Genomic DNA, 24,409 nt, shown 5'->3' on the forward strand with positions numbered 1-24,409 from the left:
ATGTAGGGTAGTATTTATCGGAAAGCCTGCAAATCTGCCACTTGATTGGTGGCAGACTATTGTTGCTTTTCCACTGTGTGTTGAAATCTTCAGGCAAGAGTTTTATGTGTTTTTATAAACTCTGAATTAAATATTTTGCCTAGGTTTTTCCCTCCTGTTGATAGATCAGTAGATGAGAAAATTGAAATAAAGATAATTTTTTTTTCAGCCAAGCAAAATGTTGAAATTGGATACCTCCCCTGCATCAAGTCCAAAAAAGCCTTCAGCAGAATTGATTGCACTGGAGAAAAAACGACTGCAGCAACTAGAATATGAATATGCCCTAAAGATTCAGAAGTTGAAGGAGGCCCGTGCACTTCAAACGAAGGAACAATCAAGTACTACACCTCATGTAGAAGAGGAATCTGAATTTGCATTACCTCAGCCATCACTTCATGATCTTACACAGGACAAATTGACTTTGGACAGTGAAGAAAATTACTTTGATGATGAAGTGTTGTCTAATTCAAACAGAGAACGAAGGAGGTCTTTCAGAGAATCTAATTCTTTTACTAAGCCAAATCTTAAACACATGGACACTCCAAAACAAGAAACTATAAACAAACTTTCTAAAAAGGCTTCAGAGGAGCCTGAGCTGTTCCTTGGGTTGAATATTGATGAACTGAAAAAACTTTATGCTAAAGCTGACAGCTTAAAGGAACTGCTTATGAAAAGTACTGCCTGTATTGTGTCTAAGGAGGATCTCTTGTGTGGTCAGGTAAATGTTTAACAACTAAATATGAAGCTTGTCTTTATTAGAAGACAGTTGTGATAGAAGTTGTCTATCACAACTGCTGTATATCTGTTTATCTGTTTCCTAGGAAATTTCAGTGGACATGGATGTTTTTACTTCACAAAGTAAACAAGCAGAAGTGAAACCATTTCCGCTTGGACCGTATCGTAGTCCTCTTCTGCTGTTTAAATCCTACAGGTATGAGGACTGTAAGCAGCTCTTTGACTTACACTTACGTGTTCTTGTTCAAATATTCTTCAGTGCTCTTCCTTGATACCCAGGCATGTTCAGAAAGACAAGTCCTAGTGAGAGACTTGACTATGCCTTAATAATGTTGTCTGGTTTAGGGAATCTAATGATTTTATTCAGTCTTTTTCTGCTATGCACATGTCCCTTGGTTTTGTGCAATAAGCTTCTTTTGCATCATATTGCACATTGTTTGATACAGCTAAACTAAAAAAGTGGTTAAACGTTTGAGAACAGGATTTTTATATCTAGTATGAGACAATGTAAATCCAAGAAGCATATTTCAATTATGCAGTCTTTGAACTTGTCTAGGATTTACGTTATCTGAGTCAGAATTGTCTCAGTCATGTTTTTTTGGATTCCTCTTTAGTGAAGGGGCATAATCACAGTGATTCATCTTGACTTGACAGTAACATCTGCAAGTGTATTCAGTTTGACACACTTGTCTTTTGACTAAAGAGAACTTTGTTCCTAGATACCAAATTTTAGAAAACAAAAGTCTGGAATTTAAACTGGAGAAGTTGTATCCTACCACGTGCTTCAGGTTTTTATTGCTATGGTCTTAAGTAGTGGAAGTAGGAGGATGCCATCTTTGCAGAAATATTAATTTTAACTTGTAGGGTATGACATCAAGTTCTTGAAGGAGCTAGAGATCCCCAAATTGTCAAACTTCTGCTAAAGATTTAAAACAAGTGTTAATCTGCTAGACTAAGACTGGTTTTGTTTGTTTTTACATTCTAAGGTTTATACTCTTTTTTTCCCCACTGTTTCTTCAAGTTAATCTTTAACAGTTCTCTTTACACTTCTCTTTGGTGTTGGTCTTAATGCTGATTAGAGCATGAGATTTTCTATAAACTACTAAAATGCACTTTCAGTAGTTTGCTTTCTATACTGGCTTTTCACTACTCTTCAGTTTTCATATTAATGAAGTTCTGGACCTAAAGGAGAAGAGAATGCTAGAGAAGAACTTAAACTTCTCAACCTAAATGTTCCTTTTGCTCTTGTTTTTACCTTGTTCTTAGCCTGTAGGTTAATGATGCTTTTGGTTAGTACCAGAACTTTGGAAAAAATGAGATTTAATACAGAAAGTGATTTTTTTAATGACTTTTTTTAGAAAACTGATGTCTTGCCTTGTGTGCTTTATGACAATAATTTGCTAATTCATTTTAGGTTTAGTCCTTATTTTCGTACGAAGGAAAAGCTGTACCTCAGTTCAATAACGTATAGCAATATGATTGAGCCAAAACAGTGTTTCTGCCGCTTTGATTTAACAGGCACGTGTAATGATGATGACTGTCAGTGGTAAGTTCTTTTTAATTTTCTTGGCTTAAACTAAACCTCTCTTCTACATGTCTGACTCTTGAGTCTGAAATAAGTATGGTTTTCTTTACTTTGAAAGATCTGCATATGTGATCTTATGTACAAGTTCTAGACAAGGTTGTCTTTAATACTCTATTGTAGATACTTAGTTGGCAGGGAAACCACTTTAAGCTAAGCTATGAAGAAAGAGGAGGCTCTCGAGATGTAAATTCATAAAAATAATATAGCCTGATAGAGAATATTTCACATTTTTCTAGTGATTCAAATAGAACTGCTTGCATACGACTTCAGCATAACTTTAAGTCATTGTAGAACCTCACATAGTGGTTGATACTGTTAAGTACACTTGATAAGAAAAATGTATACCAAATAAGTGATGAAGTAAAAAAATACTGTAGTTTCCTGGAAAAGTACTGGCTAAGTTTGTTTCTTTAAAGGCTAGTGGTAAATTGTATTAAAAAACAATTGGTTTACCAATGTTGTGCAGGTAATTTAAAAGTGGATATGAATTGGTTAGGAATGAACTCAATAGGGAAACCTAACTACTAGTGCAGTAGGAGTGAATGTTACTCTGGATCAGTTTTTAGCTGTTATCATCAGACCATTGTTTGACTCCTTAAGATACAAAATGATATCTAATTCCTATAATTAACTTACTGGAACTGGAAAGTTCTAAATATTGTGATGTAGGCTTAAGTTTAGAAGAGGCCCAGATATATTTAACCAAATTTCAAAGCAAACAATAGTTTTCCTGTGGATATTGTTTTCTTTATGCCTCACCCAAGTGTGTAGTAAAACTTTTTTTTTTTCCTCTATGATAAATGTATTAATTGTTTTTTTATTTGTTTTAGGCAGCACATGAAAGATTGCACTCTTAACCGTAAGCAGCTCTTTCAGGATATTCTTTCTTACAATTTAGAATTGATCGGATGTTCAGAAAAAAGCACTGATGAGGAAATCAGCGCTGCCACAGGTTATTGAGTCTTTTGTTCTCTTTTGTATGTATAAATTAATATCTGAAGGGAACGTGTTTCATTAAAAGCTCTAAGTGCAAGGACTTTGATGTGAAGCAGTATATAAGATACAGACACATGAAGTTTCTTTGGCTGTCCATTTCAATCCTTTGTAGTGGGTGGTTACCTTGTTTTACAGAAAGGAAATAAATCACTGCTCTGAGGAACACTTCACTCAAAGAGAAGTATTGCTGGGATTTAGGGTGTTGGGGAGCAGTGAACATGGATTCTTTACCTCACTCCTGCCTCTGTTCTTTCTGTAACTACTGGGCTGACCTGTTTCAGTGGAGCTAGAAGTTTCTAACAATGCCTTTGCCACATAGGCAAGTTGCCAAATGGAACTTCCTTAATTTTCTTTTCTTTATGCTAGCATGTTAAATCACCATGCCTCTTAAAGCAGTCATATTTTATAAATTTAGCATAGATTGTGTTAAATTGCTGTTAAGTTACTTAGCTATTTTAATCTATATGCTTACCTAAACTGCACATATTCTTGTTTCAGAAAAATATGTTGAAAAGCTTTTTGGTATAAACCAAGATCGTATGTCAGTGGATCAGATGGCTGTTCTTCTGGCCAGCAACGTCAACGAGAGTAAAAGTCACAGTAAGTAACTTGGTAGATTAAATACAATATATATAAATTTTTAAAAGTTATCTAAGTATCTTGATGATTTTGTAAACCAAGAACATATTTTCATATCGTTTATTTATCTCAGTATTATAAATTTTGATTATGGTAAAATAAAGTCAACAGAGTTTAAGGCAACAATACAATAGTTTTGGAGTTCCTTATGTAGAATTTATTTATGCACTTAAGCACAACAAATTTTAAATAAGTAGTATTGAAATTTGTACACTTCTGTTGAACTCACTATCTTTTTATTTAGAACCTTTATTAGGAAAGATATTTTATTCTTGAACACAGAAAAGTGAAAGAATTTTTACTGCCTTGTTTGTTTACAGCACCTCCGCATACAACTTGGAAAGAGAAAAGGAAATGGAGACCAAAGTACTGGAGAAAACCTCTGTTAGATAGTAGCAGCAGCGAAGAGGAACAGTTTGTTGGACCTATTAAATATGGTAATCTGGATATGTGGCACCCTTTAAATGAGTACTGGAGGAAAAAATTCAACTACTTTGTAACACTTGGATTTTTAAGATGCTTCTTGAGAAAACCAATGCTTTTAATAGTTTTCTTGACTTAATACTTCCTGTATGCTAACTTTATTTTACATAGATTTTTGGGTAAAGGTTGGTCCTACACTTATAATTCTGTTAGATTTTTTTTTTCTTTAATGTGACTGGAAATTAGGGTGGAATTTCTATTTACCTGTTCTTTAAAGGAACATAAGGAACTGTTTCCCTAGAAGGTTTCAGCCTTTCCCATACACCATTAGGATTAAAACAAATAATTTTTTTATCTTCAACAGCCCTGCTTTCTCCTTCCCCCTCCCCCTGAACTTTAAATAGTAAAACATCAATGTTCACTGACTTTAAATTTGTACACAGTTAATATTTGGTGTGAGGTCAGGAGTTAAAAAAGTAGCATTTGAGACTTGGAAGCTTCTAGAGCATCAGTAACCTGATAGCATTTCACATGTGACTCTTGCAGGTAGGAGTGTGGACCTGATTTTCTGAGTCTGAGAGAGTTCCCAGCCTGTCAGTGGCTGATCTGTTTCCAAGGGAAAGTCTCTTGAGAACATTTTCTCTCAAGGACCAGTTTTGTAAATACCTTAATTTTTCTCAAAACAAACCCAGTACAGCTGTGCTGGGTGTGTTTTTCTCTTGTTCCACCAATGGGACAAGAAAGGTGGTGTTCCCTTTACCAATCATGTTAAACCTGTATCGTAGCACCCTATAAAGAAGCTGAAAAGTTCAGAAATAAAGGCTTCAGTTCATCTGATCATCCTCACTCTGCCTGTTGCATTGCATCCACGCTCTTTATTTCATGTCCAACAGTGACATAGAAGCTTTAGGATTTGTTAACAAATCTCTAAAAAGGATTTTTTGAGGCTCATAATTGAGATAAATTCTTCTTTGTCAAATGTGTCTTTGTTCCTAATGCTGCCTTATGAGCTGCCTTAGTTGGTGTCTATTGATCCAAGGCAGCCTTTACTGCTAATTCTTTCATTCCTTCGCATTTGAAATATAACTAGTTCTCTACAGGCAGTACAGTTTGAAGGGTGCTGAGATAATGCTCTTTAGTTCTGATCAATGGGTATACTTGAAATACATAAATGCCACCTCTTGTGAGAGTTACAGATCACTACTGTTTTAAAAAGGAAATTTTCTTTTTAAAAAAATTTGTATTTTATTTACAGCCCATCCCACAGAACATAAAAAAAGAGTTCCAGTGCTCGATACTGTGGTGACTCCAGATGATGTTCGGTATTTTACAAGTGAGACTGATGACATTTCCAACTTGGAAGCAAGTGTCCAAGAAAACCCCTGTGATGTACAGCTTTGGATTAAACTTGCATATAAATACTTGAATCAAAATGAAGGGTATGTCTGCTACATTTGGAGACCTTGCTACATTTGCCCTTACTTGCTATGATCAAGTTTCCTATTTGATGTTAAGGAACTTTCTTCAACAGTGCCACCAATAATTCATTACTTTAAAACAGGCTAAAAAATAGATTAGAATATATTTCCTACTGTATTTAGTACAGTATATGAGTAATAAATTACACTGGTGGTTTATCTTTGGGTAGATTTTGATTCAGAATGGAAGTTGGTGAAAAGTAGTTTGGGAGAAATAATTGTTCATGTTTGAAAAGTCCTTTGTGTAAGATTTTAATGGAATGCTCTACTTCCAGCAGTAAATGCAGACCAATGAGCTGAATTCATTCCCCTCTACAGAGTAAATGATTGGAATAATGTTTGAAATTACTTGCATCAGCAGACTTTCTTATAAGTACGGTTATGCTAGCTGGTTTTATCCCTGTAGAAATCATCAAGCTGAGCACTTGGTTTCTTACTTTGTAATTTTTTTAACGGGTTTCCTCAGTTTCTTTAGCTTTTGTTTCTTAAAATTATGCTGCAGGGCACCATGTTTCTATAGGCAGTCAGATCATTTCAATAGGAATTCTGTCATGATGGTTTCATCCATTATGATGATTAATTTTAATAATGAGGTACAGTTGAACAACTGTAGCAGGAAGCAAGAGGAATGGAGAAGAGGTTTAAAAGGGCTTTTACTTTAAAAGCCTTGTTTAAACTGTGGATAATGGAAAATATAGGAAAAAAATCAGTTTACCTGTATCAGTAGGTGCCTGAACAGTAGAAGGGGTAGAACTGGAAAGGCCAGTGGAAGGTATACACCCTTTTCTTAAAACAGCCACCTCTCCCATTCCCCCTTCCTCAGTACTCTGAAGAAATTTGACTGCTGTAGTAGGTGAAAGTAGTGGGATTGGAAAAGCTTCAGACTTATGCATGGTTAGCTGTGTTAGGTTTTTTTTGAGACTTGGGTACTGCTTCTCATAAATGTCCATGCAAAATAATTTCTAAAGATATTTTCAGAATAAGTGGAACCTCAGAAGCATTCTGTGGTTTTATGGAAGATGTATTTATGAATTAAAGCTTAGCTTTGTGGTTTGCAGTACAGTCAGTTATTTCAGCTGATTTTATATTACTTGGCGGGTGTCATCTCACAATTTGTTATTTCAAAAAAGAAAATTTCATTTTTTTCATGTCTTTGACATAACCTGTATGATATGCTGAAATAAAGGCTTATATTTAATGACTATAGAAAGTAAATTAAATATTTAACAAAAATATAACTTATTTCACTGCACCTTTAAAATATCTACTTAAGTTCTTAAGCCTTTATGATGTAAATGCCTTTATATCCTTGCAGCTTGAGAACTTTGCTTACCGATCAATCTTAGCCATTTGCAATTAATTTCAACTCTTATTTGCACTTTCTGTGCACTGTGATAATTGTACCTGATAACCTCTGAAGGTAGAAAACTTGCTGAAGCTTTGAAACCTTGATAGTGAAGGACAGTGTGTAAAAAATGATGACCTACTGTGTGTGACTTCCATTCAAACTAAAAGCATCTGTTTTCATATTTGATACTGTGTAAGTCATAATACCAACATGAGTTGACCTGAGCACTTTTTTCAATATTTAATTTTTGCAGTTCATCATCTGAGTGTTTAGATTCTACTTTAAATGTTTTGGCTCGAGCCCTTGAGAACAACAAAGAAAATCCTGAAATTTGGTGTCATTACCTCAGACTTTTCTCAAAAAGAGGAACTAAGGAGGAGATACAGGAAATGTGTGAAACAGCAGTGGCATATGCTCCCTCTTATCAAATCTGGTGGACAGTAAGTACAAATTTCAAAGTATATATGAAATGTTCCTGTGTGTGTTTTCTACTGTATAGTCAGCATGTGTGACAGGGAAAGTGTCAAATAAAAAACACTGTAGTTTTTTGAAAACTCAAAAGTTGAAAATTAATTTACTCAAGTTCTTGTAGGTTATTTGTAGAAATAACCCATCAGTTTTCCCCAGGTAGTAAGAGTTTTTTTTAAATCAATGTTACATTGTTACATTGATTGCAGAATTTAGATCTTCTTGTACATATTACAAGTTGTATTTTTTGAGGTTTAGTATGAAAATTTGGTGTGACGGAGGGAAACAGTTCATAGATAGCAAAAGCCATTATTCAAAGTGATTTGAAAACTTTAACCTAGAAGCTTTACTTATATTGTGATTGTTTTTACTATGATTTATTTCTCTAGTTTTTGAATTTGGAGAATTCCTTTGATGGAAAAGACTATGTATGTGGGAGGATGCTGCAGTTCCTAATGGAAGTGACAGGAGGAGGAGAAAACCCAAATCTTGTGTCCTTTCAGCTACTGGAGACTCTCCTCTACAGGGTTCATTTAAGTCTGTTTACAGGAAGACATCAGAATGCTCTTGTTCTGCTGCAGGTAACTTAAATTACCACCCCAGAAGTGTTTTCATAGCTTCACCTTTTTAATGTGTGTGACTGTGGTAGTTTGAACTTGGTGGAATGGAACTTGGTGTCTTCCTTCAGGAGAACTTTTTCAACAAATAGAGGCTTCTGCTTTGAGCTGTGATGCCACTGTAAAAGCCAGATACCTTTGGGGGAGTTCTGTTGCATACTTTTTTTGTTTGTGTAGCTAATAGCCTAGACTATCAAAATAATTCCCAGAGAGATACTTTTATTTTTTTGTTTCTAGTAAATCATAGATCAGGTTTTTGCAATGAAAGGCCTGTGAGTATTGCCTCAACTACTCAAAATTGCTACAGAAATTATCATCATAAAGCCAAACTATTATTTTTCCAAATTAATCTGTAATGTGTAGTTCAAAAGAATGGCTTGGCAAGAGATTATTTAATAATATTTCAGAGAAAATAATTTCCAGGTTACTGCTACTTCAGAGTTGATAGCACAGTGTATTGGAAAACTTGAAAGCAATTTTTTTGAAGTATTTTGTGGAATGAATAAGTGAAATGCTTTTGAAACACCAGTTTTCACCAACTTCAAGACATGTGTCCTGCTGTATTTTGCATAAATTTGCAAGTATATTCATTCTCTTGAAAAATGCCTTCTTTGATCATACTGTGTTTGTCCAGAAAAATGTTGGCTAGTCATCACTAGTCATGAGGTTCTGTTGTGTTTTAGAAGGAATTTGTATTTAGACTTTAATTGCATGCTCTAATTATTTTATTTGGGATTTGCTAGTTAAACTGGACTAGTAGAAAAATTTGAAATAGTATCTTTGTTCTCAGTAAGGCTTCCAAAACAATTTTTTAAAGCACACCTGGAGATGGTGGCCGCTCAGTAGGCTTGAATAGGTGTAACTTAGTAGTTTTATAACTAGAATTCATTAAATAAAAACCCCAAGCCTAACAAACAACCCAAATGCACAAAACCTAGTAGGATATAGTAGGTTGAATCCAGGTTGTAGATGAGTTGTATCTAGATACTAGATAGATTTAGTATCTATCCATACTTCTATGGAACTGGAAGTAATAGGAGAAAAGCAGGAAAACAGAACGAACACATGTTAGGAGATGCATGTTCTCAAAGTGTCTCTCTTCACTTTTTGCAATAACAATCTTCTGCTGTTTTTCTGAACTAGAAATTTTATTAGGAATTGTGTATAATTTGAATAGCCACATATTCACATAAGCTGAATATGATCCTGATTTACATGAAGGATTAGTCCTGGTCTTCTATCTGGAAAAGTTTTGAGAATATTAAAACCTGCTCTTCCTGTTTTCTTTTCCCATTCATAAATCTTACACTACGTTTCAACCACAAAGTCTTTATTTCTTTTAACCTTTACAGAGTGCTTTAAAATCAGCAAATGAAAAGATAATATCAGAACACCTTACTGCAAGTGACCGTTGCTTGGCTTGGCTGGCTTACATACATCTACTTGAATTTGGTGTTCTCCCAGTCAAGTTCTATGATCCTGCTAATGTCAGTCCTTCAAGGATTGTGCACAAAGAGCCATTTTTAATACCATGGCAGACAGCTCAAGATGTGAAGACTGATCCTGATACACTTCTAGCTATGTTTGAAGGTAAGATTAAGGTGGTAAATATTTAATACATTCTTCATATGTTATAATTCAAGAAGTATTATTCAACTTCAGAATTTCAAGGCAGTGCTATGTTAAGCCATTGAATTAATCCAGTGAGTATTGCATTTTGATTTGAACAGAATAAGGAGGAAAATCCACATTCTTGGGTGCTTAACCATCAGAGAGTTTTTCAGTGTAGTTTCAACCCACAGCTTCATCTTGGTAGACTATGATAGTTCAGAGAAAAAGACCAGTCAGTGACTTGTGATTGTATGACATTGCTAGTTTTCTTGGGCTTATGCAAGCATAAAGCCAAGCTTCAGCTATCATTCTTTCTTACCCTTTCTTCCCTCAGTAGGATATGTTTATCAGCCTGGAATACTAGTGCATTTCCTTAAAAGAGGCAGAACAGTGCATGTTTATCTTAATTCAGAGTTTAAGTAAATTGAATACATTTTTTAGAAAGTAAGATGATGATACTAGAAAAAATTGAGTTTTTAGCTTATGGTGTTGCTGCCAGAGGTAGATTTCATACTAGCAGACAAATGCTGTTACATAGTATTTATAAATGTCAGTATTTAGTGGTTAGCCAGCAGCAGTATTGAGTTACCACTGAGAAAATACCTGTGCTGCTGGTGGTAAAGCAGTGTTGAAATACACAAGGATCAGCGGAGTAGCCCAGCTGTGTGAGTGAAGGCAGTCTAGCTATAGTAATGGGGTGTTCATTGTTGATGACTCTTTATTACTCTGAGGAAAAAAATAATATCCTATATTAGCTTTTGCTTCAACAGCTTTCAGCAACTACACTGAAAATCCTGGAATGTGATTTGAAATCTAGGGATATGCTTCTGTCTGTAACATTGCCTTAATGTTTCATTGGTAGGATGTTTCCTATTTTTAAAATAAGTAAGAGATGAAACTGAAAGATTTCTTTGTACTGTGGTGATTGGTAAAGAGAGCTTTTCCAAACATGATCATCATCATCTATTTCTAATAATTTGCAAAAACAGCACTCTCAGAAGTATCTTTTCAGGCTGATGTTTATTCCTTATGTTCAAGGAGGTCTTGCATAACTTTGACACTGTTTGAGATGTAAAGGCTTTGTTTTTTACTTTTGTTTTGAAGATGCAGTCAAAACATGTACTGATGAAAGCCTTGAGGCTGACAAAAGAATAGCCATCTGCTTTCCTCTCTACAGAAACAAGATAGCTTTGCTGAAACTTCTGGAAAGGTAAGTTGTTTCAAGACATTCTTAACTGGAATACTCAACTCTTGTTTTGTTAAACTTAACCTTTACTTTTCTTTAAGGTGGGAGTCTGCTGCAGAACTTTGTAGATCTTTATTGGAGCTCTGCCCTAACAACTGTCAGCTCTTGGAGAGTTTGGCCACCTTATATTTGCAGATGGAGCAGAGCGAAAATGCCCACAGGGTGTGGACTGAAGCTTTTGAGAAGAATCCTCAGAATGCAGAAATTTTTTATCGATTGTGTAAATTTCTTGTTTCACAGGTAATACTCCACTTGAAAACTTATTTGCTGGTCTGCTAGCTCTGCAAAGTTTGGGGTTAATGCGTTGTTTAAAAGTCTTATCAAATTGGTTCGACTTAGTGATATTTTTGTAATGTCTAGAACTCCTTCCAGTAATTAGGAAAAGTATAATTGGCAAGACAAGTGACATGATAAAAAGATAATTTTAGCAATTACATAAAATCATAGATTATAATTCGGTTTGTTCTAATTCAGTGTTTAATAATATCCTTAAGCAGGAGTAACAAAGTAAAATTATACCCTGTAATATTTTTTCAGTTTCTTTCTACTGCTCACTGCCCCATTTAAACTTGATTTGTGAGAGAATGAAGACAATGGAGCATTGTAGAGATAGACACACCTTGTTTGATTTTTTTTTTTTTTGCTTAAATAAATTAGTCTTACCATGTTCAAGTTGATGTTTGATTTTAATTTTTTTCATTGTTTTTAAAAAAAAACCAAACAACAAAACAGGAAAAGTCAAGCAGTATTCTTCCACTGTTGCAAGATTTCGTAGCAGCTTTTTTTGAGAATACATGCCAACAACATGGTCCCATGGATCTCTTAAGGTACGTTTAGAATAATTTTTTTGATTTTTTTTAATTTACTTGAAAGACAGAAGTTTTGAAATCTGCAAGTTCCCTGTGGTCAAAACAGATACCTCTGAAGGTCTGCAAAGCAAAAGCCTTCCATGCTTAAGCTCATTCAGATGAGCTTTTGAAATGTTTTTATCTCTAAGTTAGGTGTTAGATTTTATTCTTGCTTACATTTATTTATGTACTTGATGTATTTTATGACAAAGGGGGAGAGTCTGTCATATAAGACAACATTTAACTTTGTACATAATTAGAGAGTAAATGCCTTCTGTATTAATTATTTCTATATTTCTGTACAATGCTTTTTAACAGATTTTATCTGGGTAGTGTTAAACTGAAACCTAGGAAAAGTGCATGTTTTTTAGTATTTTTCGTGAACTGAACTTCGTAACTGAACGTTACATCTACATAGGATTCTTCCAGGTACAAGGCTATTGTTTACTACTCCTTTTTTCTCTTGTAGATATCTCTTGAATTTTCCAATGCCAATTGAATTTACATCACCTCTCTATAAAGAACATCTTACAGATGATGTTGTTAACCAGCAAATCCCGTATCTATGGCAGATCTACTGGTGAGATTTTTCCCAGGAATTTCTGAGAAACAGCTATTGTGTCTGAGTAAATTGCATTTTCAAAAGCAGAGTATTCATTACTTGACTGATGGTGTGTTGCTTTGGATTCTCGATTGGCCAGTCCCTAGAGAACCTACTGGCCTGCTGCACAATGGAGATAGTTTTATGAAACTGAGTTGCATGTCAACTTAAATTTTCCACTTGAGAAATCTTTCAGAAATTCTGACCTATGGTAATAGGTGTGTTCATCTCAAAATGATTTTTTGTTTTACTTTTGTTTTAGGTTGCTGCGGCTAGTAGTGTTTTTAATTCTCTTGGCTTTCAGTTGTCTCCCTTTTATTTTACAACAGTTTTACTTCATAAAAGTTTCCATTCTGTTTAGTCCTGATCTCCCCAGCTCCTTGACTCATTGTTTCAGCTGTTCATGAAGAAACTTCACAGCAAAGTAGTGCAGGAGGGTGACCTATTCCTCTGCTAGAGGTTGTAAAGTTATACATGTCTTTATCACTTATACACAAACTTTTTTCTTTATTGTTTTTTTTTCCTTATTTCTTCCATCATTCCTTTTGATAGCAGCAGTATACAGGATTGCCAGACACCACATTGTTAGCCATCTGTAACTTACACTAATTACTTAAATGTGGTTACTGAGGTGCTGGCTTAGGCTGTTAAGAAGTTTACCATTTTGTAGTGTGGGTTTGTCAGTCTTCACAAGTAGCTGTTTGGCTTTTCAGATAAGTAAAAGGGCAAGGATGATATTGCTTCACATACAGAGTGAGGACTCTTCAGAACTTCTTCAACACTGTTGCTTATTATTTTTAGTTGGTGGACAACTTCCAGGTAAAATGTATGGCTTTCAAGAAAATTTGATCTAGACCTTTCATAAAGATTATGGGTTTATTTTGCGTTGTCTATTACTACCAACTTAAACACTTTCAATTTTTTTTTTCCTTTTTTTAACAAAATACTTCTTGGCAAGCTCAGTTTTGGTTTTGGCGCTTACACAGTAGAGGTATTGTTACTAAGACACTTGAGGTCACTGTTTAGTTATAAAGTACCCTTACTTAAGCTCAGATTCTCTGGTGTTTTAGCACCTGCTTCTAAGAGGGAGAATAAATGTTCTTGAAATAAGTACCTAAATTACTTTCAGAGCTAATAATTGATTGTTTCTCTGTTTTAAGTTTTGCTGCAGTAAGTGTCCAGGTATCTGGGCCTATGTATCTGTATTTCCTTTCTTCAGATATGGAGTACAAAAGATAGATCAAGTTCACTTTTACCAACTGAAAATAGATTGAAATCAGCAATGCCTTAAAGGCCTTGTAACAGTGTTTTACTTGGCAAGATCATTTGTGTGTGCACACATTTGTGTTTGCACACAAATGTTGACACACGCTGTTTTAGAGTAGAAAATAGGTGATTTAGTTCATAATTCCTGGGGAAAGCCGGAGTAGAATCAACTACTGATTATGTGATTTGAGTCAGGAGGGTTCTGTAGCAAGGTAGGAAGGTCAGCCTTACCTTAATATATTTCTGTGTAATCCTTTATGAGGTTGTTAGATTCCCCCCCATTACTTACTGAAAGTCTTACCTTTTTTCATTGTTACATTACGCTTTGAAATACGGAGTTTTCACTGTGTCTTGATCTAAGAATGTGTCTGCTTCTGTCTTCAATGAAGTCCTGTGTGTTGGTCTAACTGTATGTTTCTTTGAGAAGCTGTTGAACAAAATTAAGGGGAGGGGCTTTTGACCATTTTTGACAGGGTTTTTTTTTCCCCTCTGACACAATCAGTATGTTTCTACTGCAGATCCTGATACTGTTTCTCAAGTGGCTTTAATTGGACTTCAAAATGTATTGTTCTGGACCTTTCCAAATGGGCACTCAAGACTTGTCTCCATTCTGTAGCAATTAGAGATTACCTTTAGAAGGATTAGTAGGGGGTACTTTACAAGAGTAGGAGGCAGTTTGTAATACTTATTTTTAAGAATTGCATTTCAAACTTCATGGTTGTTTTATTATTCCTTGTAACCTGCTTTTGAGACTTATCCATTCTAATAAATTGACTGATGGATTAGTCCATGATACTGTTAAACTGAAAACACTGCTTTCTTTTCCTGCATCTGAGAATGGGAAATTCTTAATTATGTCTTACTCTTAATGTGTAATTACACATATTGTTTATGAAATATAACAGTTTTTATCTTTTTATATAAACAGTTTGTGCCAGTCCCTTCATGCAAGTGTTGGTGAAGCCCTGGATGCTTATGAAGCAGCTCTGGGGGCAGTGATGCAGCAGGAAACTGTTCAGAACATTTGGTTGGAGTAAGTTCTTAAGGGAGGAAAGTTAATTAATCTCAATTATGAAGTGAACACTACTAGAACCATCTTTTTTCTTTTCTCTTTTTTTCTTCCAGTTATCTTGTTTTTCTCAATAGTAAAGTTGTTGAATCCACCAACAAAGTTCAAGAATTCAAGCTTTTTACTGATCTAGTGAACAGATGTCTGGTGACAGTCCCCACACGATACCCAATTCCATTTAGTACTGCTGATTATTGGACCAATTACGAGTTTCATAATAAGGTAAAAATGTGTCTGTGGACAGTTTTAGTTAAACAAAGAGGCTGGTGACCTGTTAGTAGGTACCTATTAGTAGGTAATCTATTTGTTCAAGTGCAGCACCAGTTTCTAGCACTGAGAGCTAGAAAAAAAAAAATGAAGTGTCTGAGTGTAGTAGTGTTTTGAGCAAAAGAGTGTCTAGCACTGGCCTTTTCAAAAAAGATCCTGTAATGCAAAGAGAAACTTATTGGCATGGTAATGAAAAATGATTTTTTTCTAGAGAAAAGAGAAAATGGGTAAGGGAAGGAAGATGTGGTTACAAAAGAGATGTCTGCAGAGCTCTGCCACTGGCAGATGGAAACAGTTTTGATCATAGAACTCATAATGGTTGAGAAGAGAAGAAATAAAGTAGGCAGAAAAAGTTGAGACAGAATAAAGCTTATGGAAATCTTGGATCCCATTTTGCTAACAAGTAGTGCATTTATCTTTATGCACTAAATGCAGGCTAGAACTGAAATAGGTGGTGCTAGCAACTTGACACTGAATTCATATTATACAAATTAATTTCTCTACCCTTGAGAGATAAGGTTTGAAGGTGGAAAATTAGTCATAGTGTTCGTAGTTTGTCATACCAGTCTTCTTAGCAAAATAAGGCCCATAAAGTGGATTAATGTTTATAATTCAAATTCTACAGGTAATTCTTTTTTATTTGAGCTGCATTCCAAAATCTCAGCATTCCAAAACATTGGAACGGTTTTGTTCTACCATGCCTACTAATCCTGGACTTGCACTGAGGTATGTAAAAATACTTTCAATTAAGGCCAGTGGTTAACATAACTTGTTTATTGTGCAAGATATGCGTGATTTACTTTCTGCTACAGAAGTAAAACTATTCCTCTATTATCGCATGTTGCTTGAGGCATATTATGCCTACTGACATTATCTCAGTCTTAGATTTGGCAATGTTCTGTTCTATCTGCAAACAGGTTATAATTATACAAAAATTACCTCTGCATTGTCCATGATGACTACAAATGGTCAAAATTTCAAGTGGGTAGAGAAATGTCAGATATATATTAAGATTTTATTGTTGCTTGATAACCTATTACAGGTATAGTTCCAGAACAGATAAAAATGGATACACCAGTCCGTAACTAGTCTCTAACACTAGTTAAGGCTTAACTTGACATTTGTTTAGCAGTGAGAAATCATAATTTAAAGGAAATCTGATGGGAAACAACCAGTTAATGTAAGCATTGCACTGGCTCTTACTTGAACAGCATTTCAAAATGTGCTCTGCCAGGATTAGAGTAAGTGTTTTACTGTGTTCAGGTGCACTGAATGCATGGATATTTGAGTAATATTGAAAAGTCCCAAAACACTGTTCATCATCAACAGCGACCCCAAAGAACTCAAAGCAAGGCTCATGTGTGGTTGTGGGCATGGGGAGAGTGTGACACACCTGCCTTTGGCACATGAAGTTGAATGGCTTCATTTTCAACCAAGTTGCAATTCTGTCTAGATGAACTTGCAGCTCCCTTAGACAGTGTTGATACTGCGTGAAATGGGTGAGCAGAACTGACTGAACAGTATCACTAGCCCCAGTACTATAAAACCAATTTGTCTCTTTTCAAATGTGCATTTACCTTGTGTATGCTAAAAGTGAATCCACTTGTAATCTTGCAATATGCTAAGGTCATGTTTTCTCTCCGATTTCACACTTCTTAGTTATTCTCTGAAAGTGGATCTTAGCTTGTATTGTTCTGAGAGCATGATCAAATCAATATTGTATATGGTGGCTTGGGCTTTTTCCTACTTGCAGCTCTTGACTCAGATCAGGTGTAATATATTTTGTGTAATGTGTTTGTATCTTTGGATAGCTTTTCTGTTCCAAATGATTAGAGCAGTGTTCTTTTCTCATGAATGCCTTTTACAGACTGCTTCTGCAATACTGGGAGGAGAGCAATGTTCAGATTCTGAAACTACAAGCCAAGATGTTTACATATAATATCCCAACATGCCTGGCCATCTGGAAAATGTAATGCAACAGTCATACATCTGTTTTCATAGCTATTGCTTTTGTTTGTAAGGTTTACTTCACAAAGGTAAATCTGAAATGTCCTTCCAACTGGGATTGAACTGGAAGCTTCTCTTTCATTAGCTTATTATTTAGAGAGGAACTGTTCGTTACCAGCAGACAGACATACTGTCATTTCTTTAAAATGAGAATGAAATTTCCCTCTTGGGAAACTTAAGTGAATGGGTAATATGCAGATAAATATGAATGATGTATTTACAAGTTGCCTTTTTAAATTCAACTATTGACTTCTGTCTCCCCCTCTCTACCCCTCCCCTTTATATATCACAATAGCAGTATTCTCCATTATCCAGTGATGCTGAACTGATCTTTTTCTTCAGTGTTTGTTCATAATGGGGAACCACTGAAATGTCTTGCCTCATGTAAGGTTGTTTTTAAAAAACGGCTATTTTTATCTTTTCACAATAGATTAACCTCATTGGAAGTTAGTTTCTTCTCAAGGACTTAGAAATTCCATTCCACAGTCAGTATTCTGCCATTAATGGCATTTAAAATAATTCAAGAATAAATGTTTTTATATATTTCTTTTCCTCAGAGCCATTGCTGCCGAATGCTTTCTAATGGGACAAAGAGAAGTAAGTCAACACAGTGTACTAAAATGAGTAATTATGAAATTCTGTAAAACTTCTCATACCTTGGCTTTATCCAGAGCAATGGTAATCTTGTAAATCCAGGATTCCTAGTTAGTTGAAATATTCTTTTTTATAAGCACCAAAACATGTGCCTCAAGTGTGAGAAATGTTTTTAATAATCAAGGTAGAATGGATTGTACGAGTGCATGCACTTTGTGTGCACGCTGTTTCTGTTCCCTTACTGGGAAGGCTGTATTCTTCTCCCATTTTATTTTTTTTACCTGGAGGAGATTGTTGTATTTTAAGTTCTAGCAGATGGAAGCAAACTCATGCTGAAAGATGCTAATGGCTATCTTTATAAGTGGACAAGAGAGCCAGAGAGAAACTTTTTGCAAGGGCATGTCATACTAGGATGAGAGGGAATGGCTTCAAACTGAGGGGAGGTTCAGACTGGAAATTAGGAAAACAGGTTTACTGTGAGGTGGTGAGACACAAACAGGTTGCCCAGAGAAGTTGTAGATCGCTTCCTGAGATGAGATTTCTAGACCAGACTGGGTGGGGTTTTGAGCAACCTAGTTTAGTTCAGTGGAAGATGCCTCTGCATATGACAGGGGATTTGTTATCTAGATGATCTGTAAGGTCCCTTCCAACCCAAACCATTCTTTGATTCTGTGAAGTAGCTGGAAGGGTGGGTCTGCCAAACTAGTGTATGGAAAGAGTTGCCATAGTTCCTGGCCACACAAAAGACTCCAGTTCCTTTTTTCCAGAAATAATAGGTTTACTTGTTTGTACTTAGGGTAGGGTAGGTTTGTACTTGTATATCACTGTATACAAACATGGAAGAGGTTTTTTTGCTACAGCAGCTGCATCACTTTTCAAAGAGAATGATCTTCCTGGTATTGTTGCTGTCACCTTTAAAATACTCTTCCACCTGTGAAAAGATGCTATGTATTTGAGGGGGGGGGAGGGGTTGTAATGAGGCCCTGGGTTCGTGACTCATCCACATATACCACTTGCTTGTGGTATTTGAGCTGCTTCTCTGCTGTACCTGGTTTTATGTCATCTTGTAATGACTTACTCTTAGCATCCTTCTTTTTTGTCAGTGGTCTTTCTTTTGGATCAATATTAAAGCTTTAACTGATCCATAAAGAGTAGCATGGCTGTTGTTGGACTCACATAAGAAATGTTTACTTTCCTTTTTTATGGTCTCCTAGAATGTTTAAAAAGAGCATCCCCTAAGCAGAATTACTTGGTTTGTTAGATCAAATAGCTCGAAGTCAGGAGATACCAAAGGCTGGATTGCCTATTCAACCTTAATTCTGTCTCTGTGTTGATGGTTTGGTGTAATCTGTAATTAGTCACAGATCCCTGCTTCAGTCATTGTATTAGATGGACTACATCTTAAGACACTGCCTATAGTAAGGCTAGTGACTGAAAAGAACTCTGATTTGTTTGGTTAGAAAAATGTATGTCAAATGCATAAAAAAGAGGGCCCTTAAAGAAAATGAGCCAATTAAGATGAAGGCATATGTGAAACATTGTAGCTGGATTACACCCAGAAGAAATCTTGTGGTTTTCTTCTGCAACCACCTCACTAATTATATGGTATGTGGTAAAATCACTTTAAGTAGTCACACACAGTGCAGTTGGACTTTTGTGGGGGTTTTGGTCTGGGATGTAGTGAGCACTTAAAACTGTTTACACAAATCAGTGATTGTTCCAGATAACTGGATTTTCTAGTAAACAAGTAGGATATTTGTTTAAAATTGAATTGTGATTCAGATTCTGGATTTCCTGTTCCTGGAGAACCTGTCATTTATTTCCTTCAGAGGTCATGTAAAGGTTTGTTAAAAGAATATGAAAATGGGTGCAAGTATTTAAAATGCCAACAAATACCTCCCCTAGTGACTCTGATTGAAGTTGGGACTTAAGATACCAGTAGTTGAAGGACACTTGAGTAAGTACTAGTATTAAATATTTTGGTCCTCTATTTTGAGCCATAAAATGGTAAAACCATTTTTCTTTTGAGAGTTGGAAAGACTCATATTGACTGTTAAAGCATAGATAGATAGATGTTGAAGGAAAAAAGCCCATGAAACAGTTATTTTCATTGCAGGAATGTGATGGTATGCAATAAACAAGACTTGAGACTACATATTGAGTGGTGAAAGAAATACTCAGTAAGCTGCTTCATTCCCTGAATGTGTTCCATCCTGTGCAATGAATGAGGCAAGAATCTTACGAAGAAAAATAGCAGGTCCTCATGTAACTAATCATGTTCATACAAGGGTCAGAATTAAGGTCAGACATAAACTTGCCTTTGCTTTTAGTACCAATTTAATGCTTGACTTCAAAACTATTGTAAAAATTATTGCAAGAGATTTTTGTGCTTCAAAAAATTTATTTTGAATGCATGAAATTGTGCTGACTTTTAATACTTGCCTTTATTTTACAGGTCCATCATTTATATCAGAGAGCCCTTCAGAAGTTACCTCTATGTGCAACACTGTGGAAAGATGTAATGTTTTCTCCTTATGATTAAGTTTGAGGTTTCATATAAATTCTCTGCATATCCCATATCCATAGATGTGGTGATGCTCAGGCTCTGGCTAAATCTTATATCTGCTTCCCCATCTCTTTCAGCAACTCTTGTTTGAAGCATCAGGAGGAGGTAAAACTGATAACCTGAGAAAACTAGTTTCCAAGTGCCAAGAGGTTGGAGTCAGCCTAGATGAGCTTTTAAATTTAAACACTTACAGAACAGAAAACAAGAATCACTGAACGCTGGGTATGGTCAGCCATAAGTCCTATAAAATGCCAAAATCAGTTGAATGGTTCTTCAGGCTGATCCATGCCCTAAGATCTATGTAAGGCAGATGAGTATTGCTGAGCATATCAAGTCTCCAGTCTGCTTTCCTTGAACCTGGAAACAATTAACATGACCTTCATCTGGAAACATGAACTTCCTGTCTGGCCTTGCTTCTGGGCCCTGCCAGATTCTCATAACGTCATCTACGTAAGTATAGTTAATCAAAATGACAGACTTTATTTTTTTATGTTTTCTTTTTATTTACTGTTTTCTTTTGTTTTGCTGTTCCTGATTCACTTGACACTCTCGCTGATGCCTGAGAGATCTGTGTTTGGGATTAATTTACTGGGCTGTGTTTACAGTAAAAAACAACTAGTCCATTTTGGGTTTTTCCTTTTTTAAACCTTTTTTGAGACTTTTTCATTACAGGATTTAAAACAAAAGCAGCCGCTCTTAAGGAAAGTGTAACTGCCGTGGCCACAAGTATGCTTCTTGCACTTGAAGGCTCTAAGAGGGTTGCTTACTGCCCTTTTCTGCATTGGACTCATGGCAGAGACTATTAAACTTGAAGATTAAAGAAACTTTTGCAAATGCCAGTGCATCAGAACCTAAGAGTGGTCAATTATGTGCAATTTTTTTGTAAAGAAATTTTAATTTATAATAAAGTTTAACAGTTTAAAGAAAGATAACATTTATCTGTTTTGTTTTGGTACTACCTTGCGCTATTATAGGTGTTTTTATAGAGATATTTTCAATACAAGCTGACCTTTAAAAAAAAAAAATTGTTGTCTTCTGTTATTTTGATCATGACATAAGCAAATATGGTTGAGCTGCCTATTGTGGCTATAGAATGACTGTCCCTTTGTGGTTTCTTTCATCCCTCTGCCTAAGGTACACAGTTGTTTGTCCCATAACAACTAATCCTATCAATAATACCACTTCAGTAGAGGAAAATGCATTTTATATTGTCCTTTTTGCCCTTAATGAAGTGAGGCCCGCTGTCCAAAGTTGTTACATCTACATTGTAGAGAGAGATGAAATATGTGCCAAGTCTTATCAAAAGGTAGCTGTAATACCTATTGCATAGGTGTTTCATTAAGGTGCCAGTAATTGAGCAGTCTTCATGGTAGAGAGTGAGGCAATGTGACATAGTATTTACAGCACCTTTCAAACCCCTTACTTTATCTGAAGCTAAACATGAAGCAGCTCTCTTAAAGGAGGACAAAGTGGGTGGGAAATACTGGTTTTCATCCAGGGGAATGGAGAGTGTTTATGCACCTTAAGTCCTTTTAAACGGCTCATACTTAATTTTACAATTCATGCTTAAATATAAAACTTCAGGCACTCACTTTTAAGGGCCAGATTTTCCTGCAGACTATACAACCAGTATTGGAAAACTGATTCAAACCTGTTCTTTATTGGAGTAGGGTGGTGTCCTGATGTTTTTTCCCCACTTACGTTGTGTGGCATGCACTAGCACAGGTGGCCAGAGATGTAGTGGAGACGTTAAAAGCTACCTGGATGTTCTGACAACTGGCTCTAGATGTCCCTGCTAGAGCAGAGGTTTGAAGCAGGTGATTTCCAGAGATCCCTTCCAGCTTCAATGATTTTTCAATGCTGTTACATTCCTGGTGAACGTAAACCTGTGTGCTTTCACCAGCTTTGTCTTACCAACCTCACCTTCCACCTCTGCTCCTTTACTCAAGGGCAAAAAACACAGGGCCAGGCACACAGTGGTGTTGGTCCTTTCTGACCATCTCTGGCCAAGGCAGAGCTGTGAGTGTGTGATTTTTTTTGCTCTTGACTAACTTTGTAAATACTTCTTGCCTTAGTATATACAGGAGCTGAAGGACTAGCTATGGACTTCACACTGTCTTTAATGTTTTTACTGAGGTGTTCCCCACTGTACCTTTTGTTTTATATAGTCAGTGCACTGATTTCAGTTACTGATAGAGACTTCCTGCCTGGCTTTATTAATTCTGGATGGAAATTATATTTTAGGTTGTTTCATTTTTTTAAAATTTTATGTGAATTTTTGTTACGATGATTGTCAGAAATAGAAAACTGGACAATTTAAATTAAGAAGACGAAGGAGATGTGTTGATCTTGTGCAGCAGGTGTTTGAGACCTTGCCTCATCTCTCAGATGGTGTAAAATGGACTCGCTTTCAAAATCCTTTAGGCATATTCCTTGTGCATCTGTCCTGGTACTGCTGTGCTCAGTAACTACTGCTCAAAGGGGTAGCTGACTTCTCAATGTGTCCATATCCCCCCAAACGTTAGAAATGTAAACTATCTTTAGATGAGCTAAGTGAAAAGGGGCTGTGAGAACTTCCACATCCTGCAGCTTCCCTGAGGAGCCCAATACAGCCCAAACCCCCATATATTCACTGGTCTGTGCTGCTGTCCTGCATGTATACTGTGTCCAACCACATGCTTGGATCCAGTTTCACAATATACCCAAGGTCAAGATTGTGTTAATAAAGGAAGATAGGGTGTTTTTCCTTGGCTCCCTATTCTGCATTTTGCTATAAATGTTCTGTGAGATGAGTTTGTGTCTGTGAGGCTCCAAGAGCACTCATGTTGAATTGTTAAGTTTGGAAAAGATCAGCAAAATCAAGTTCAGCCTTTGCCCTCACCAGCATGCCCACTAAACCTTGTATCACGAGGTGCCAAGTCCACTCATTTTTTGGAACATATCCAGGACCACCCATATCCCTGGGGTGCCTGAATCTTTCCTTATGCTGGTCAGACCTTGACTAAGCCCTTTCCTCCTCACAGGTAATTTCAGTTCACATCCCATTAAATGTCATTCAGAATTACAGGGCAGTGAGCTGCATTTCACCCGGGGAATGTAGACTGTGTCCTTACAAGACCTGCCATTTCACCTGAGGCTGGGAAGCATCCTATCTTTGATTTTTAAGGAGTGGTCAAAGAAGAGGTGAGAGCAGAAAAAGTTTGTTTTCCAGAACAGAGCAGGAGTGTCAGCTTACCCTTATCTGTAAGGTGGCGTAACATTTGCAAGGAGCCCAAGATCAAAATTTGGCTTGAAAGAGGATATAAATGTTAACTGCTACTTTTTTATTGCATGCATCTATTTGTTATTGTCCTACCAGAGTAGCAGATAATAAAGCAGAGTATGGCCTGTAACTGAAACTTAAACCTTGTAAAGCTGTTAGCAATGAATTACCAATGTGTCTGTTTGTTCTCTGTTAATGGGAGCATAAAACGCAACCATAAAGTTTGCACTGCTGCACCTGGAGTACTGGCAGCAGTGACTGTATGGTGGCTCAGTAAAATGTTGACAAAGATTAAATGGGAAGAAGCCTTTCAGTGCAGTCAGGAAGGCCTGATCTAACAGAAAATAGAACAGAAAACACAGTGCTGTTGCAGAAGTGATTTGCTTCAAAGTGAGCTGGGAAAAACTATTTTTGGAAAAGGTATTGATTTTTAAGTAATTTCTCACTGCTGCCACAGCATGTGATGGCCAGAGGTGATCTGTGAGGAACTGCTCCATGGGATGATAATCCATTTTGATTTCTATCTGTTTTCATTACAGCTGTCAATCTGGCTTTCATTTGTGACCCTTGGAGTTAGGTTTTGCTGGTCAGTTTGAGAAAACTGTCTGGCTGAGGAGAGGTGTTTGGGGAACTTTTAAGAATGGGTCTTAAGTGCAGTGATGTTTTCTCTAATATTGACCAGGGTTAATACAGCATGAATAGGAAGACATAAGAACTGCCTTTGATAGCTTCCAAGAGGAAGTT

The 24,409-nt window shown here is 36.2% G+C and overlaps 1 protein-coding gene across 12 annotated transcripts in view; it reads left to right on the forward strand.

The window, feature by feature from the left end:
* The window catches only part of ZFC3H1 (zinc finger C3H1-type containing), a 40,413-nt gene extending 19,083 nt beyond the window's left edge, over positions 1-21,330 (forward strand). For 8 of the 12 annotated variants that reach the window (XM_086884364.1, XM_086884358.1, XM_086884355.1 and 5 more), the window contains 21 exons: positions 209-757; positions 861-970; positions 2,189-2,320; positions 3,190-3,311; positions 3,854-3,955; positions 4,315-4,431; positions 5,673-5,856; positions 7,497-7,683; positions 8,101-8,292; positions 9,681-9,918; positions 11,044-11,149; positions 11,227-11,425; positions 11,918-12,012; positions 12,503-12,613; positions 14,829-14,933; positions 15,026-15,191; positions 15,862-15,962; positions 17,104-17,205; positions 17,801-17,840; positions 20,293-20,355; positions 20,481-21,330. In XM_086884364.1, coding sequence (XP_086740490.1) covers positions 209-757; positions 861-970; positions 2,189-2,320; positions 3,190-3,311; positions 3,854-3,955; positions 4,315-4,431; positions 5,673-5,856; positions 7,497-7,683; positions 8,101-8,292; positions 9,681-9,918; positions 11,044-11,149; positions 11,227-11,425; positions 11,918-12,012; positions 12,503-12,613; positions 14,829-14,933; positions 15,026-15,191; positions 15,862-15,962; positions 17,104-17,205; positions 17,801-17,840; positions 20,293-20,355; positions 20,481-20,618 — 3,159 coding nt within the window. In that variant the 3' untranslated portion in view covers positions 20,619-21,330. Of the gene's footprint in view, positions 1-208; positions 758-860; positions 971-2,188; positions 2,321-3,189; positions 3,312-3,853; positions 3,956-4,314; positions 4,432-5,672; positions 5,857-7,496; positions 7,684-8,100; positions 8,293-9,680; positions 9,919-11,043; positions 11,150-11,226; positions 11,426-11,917; positions 12,013-12,502; positions 12,614-13,347; positions 14,934-15,025; positions 15,192-15,861; positions 15,963-17,103; positions 17,206-17,800; positions 17,841-19,953; positions 20,139-20,292; positions 20,356-20,480 lie in introns of those variants that run through there. The other 4 variants (XR_015285515.1, XR_015285516.1, XM_086884362.1 and 1 more) reach the window with 2 other exon arrangements.
* The last annotated feature ends 3,079 nt before the right edge of the window (positions 21,331-24,409 follow it).

This window comes from Cyanistes caeruleus, chromosome 4, assembly GCF_971803275.1.
Source record: "Cyanistes caeruleus chromosome 4, bCyaCae1.hap1.1, whole genome shotgun sequence".
NCBI lineage: Eukaryota > Metazoa > Chordata > Aves > Passeriformes > Paridae > Cyanistes > Cyanistes caeruleus.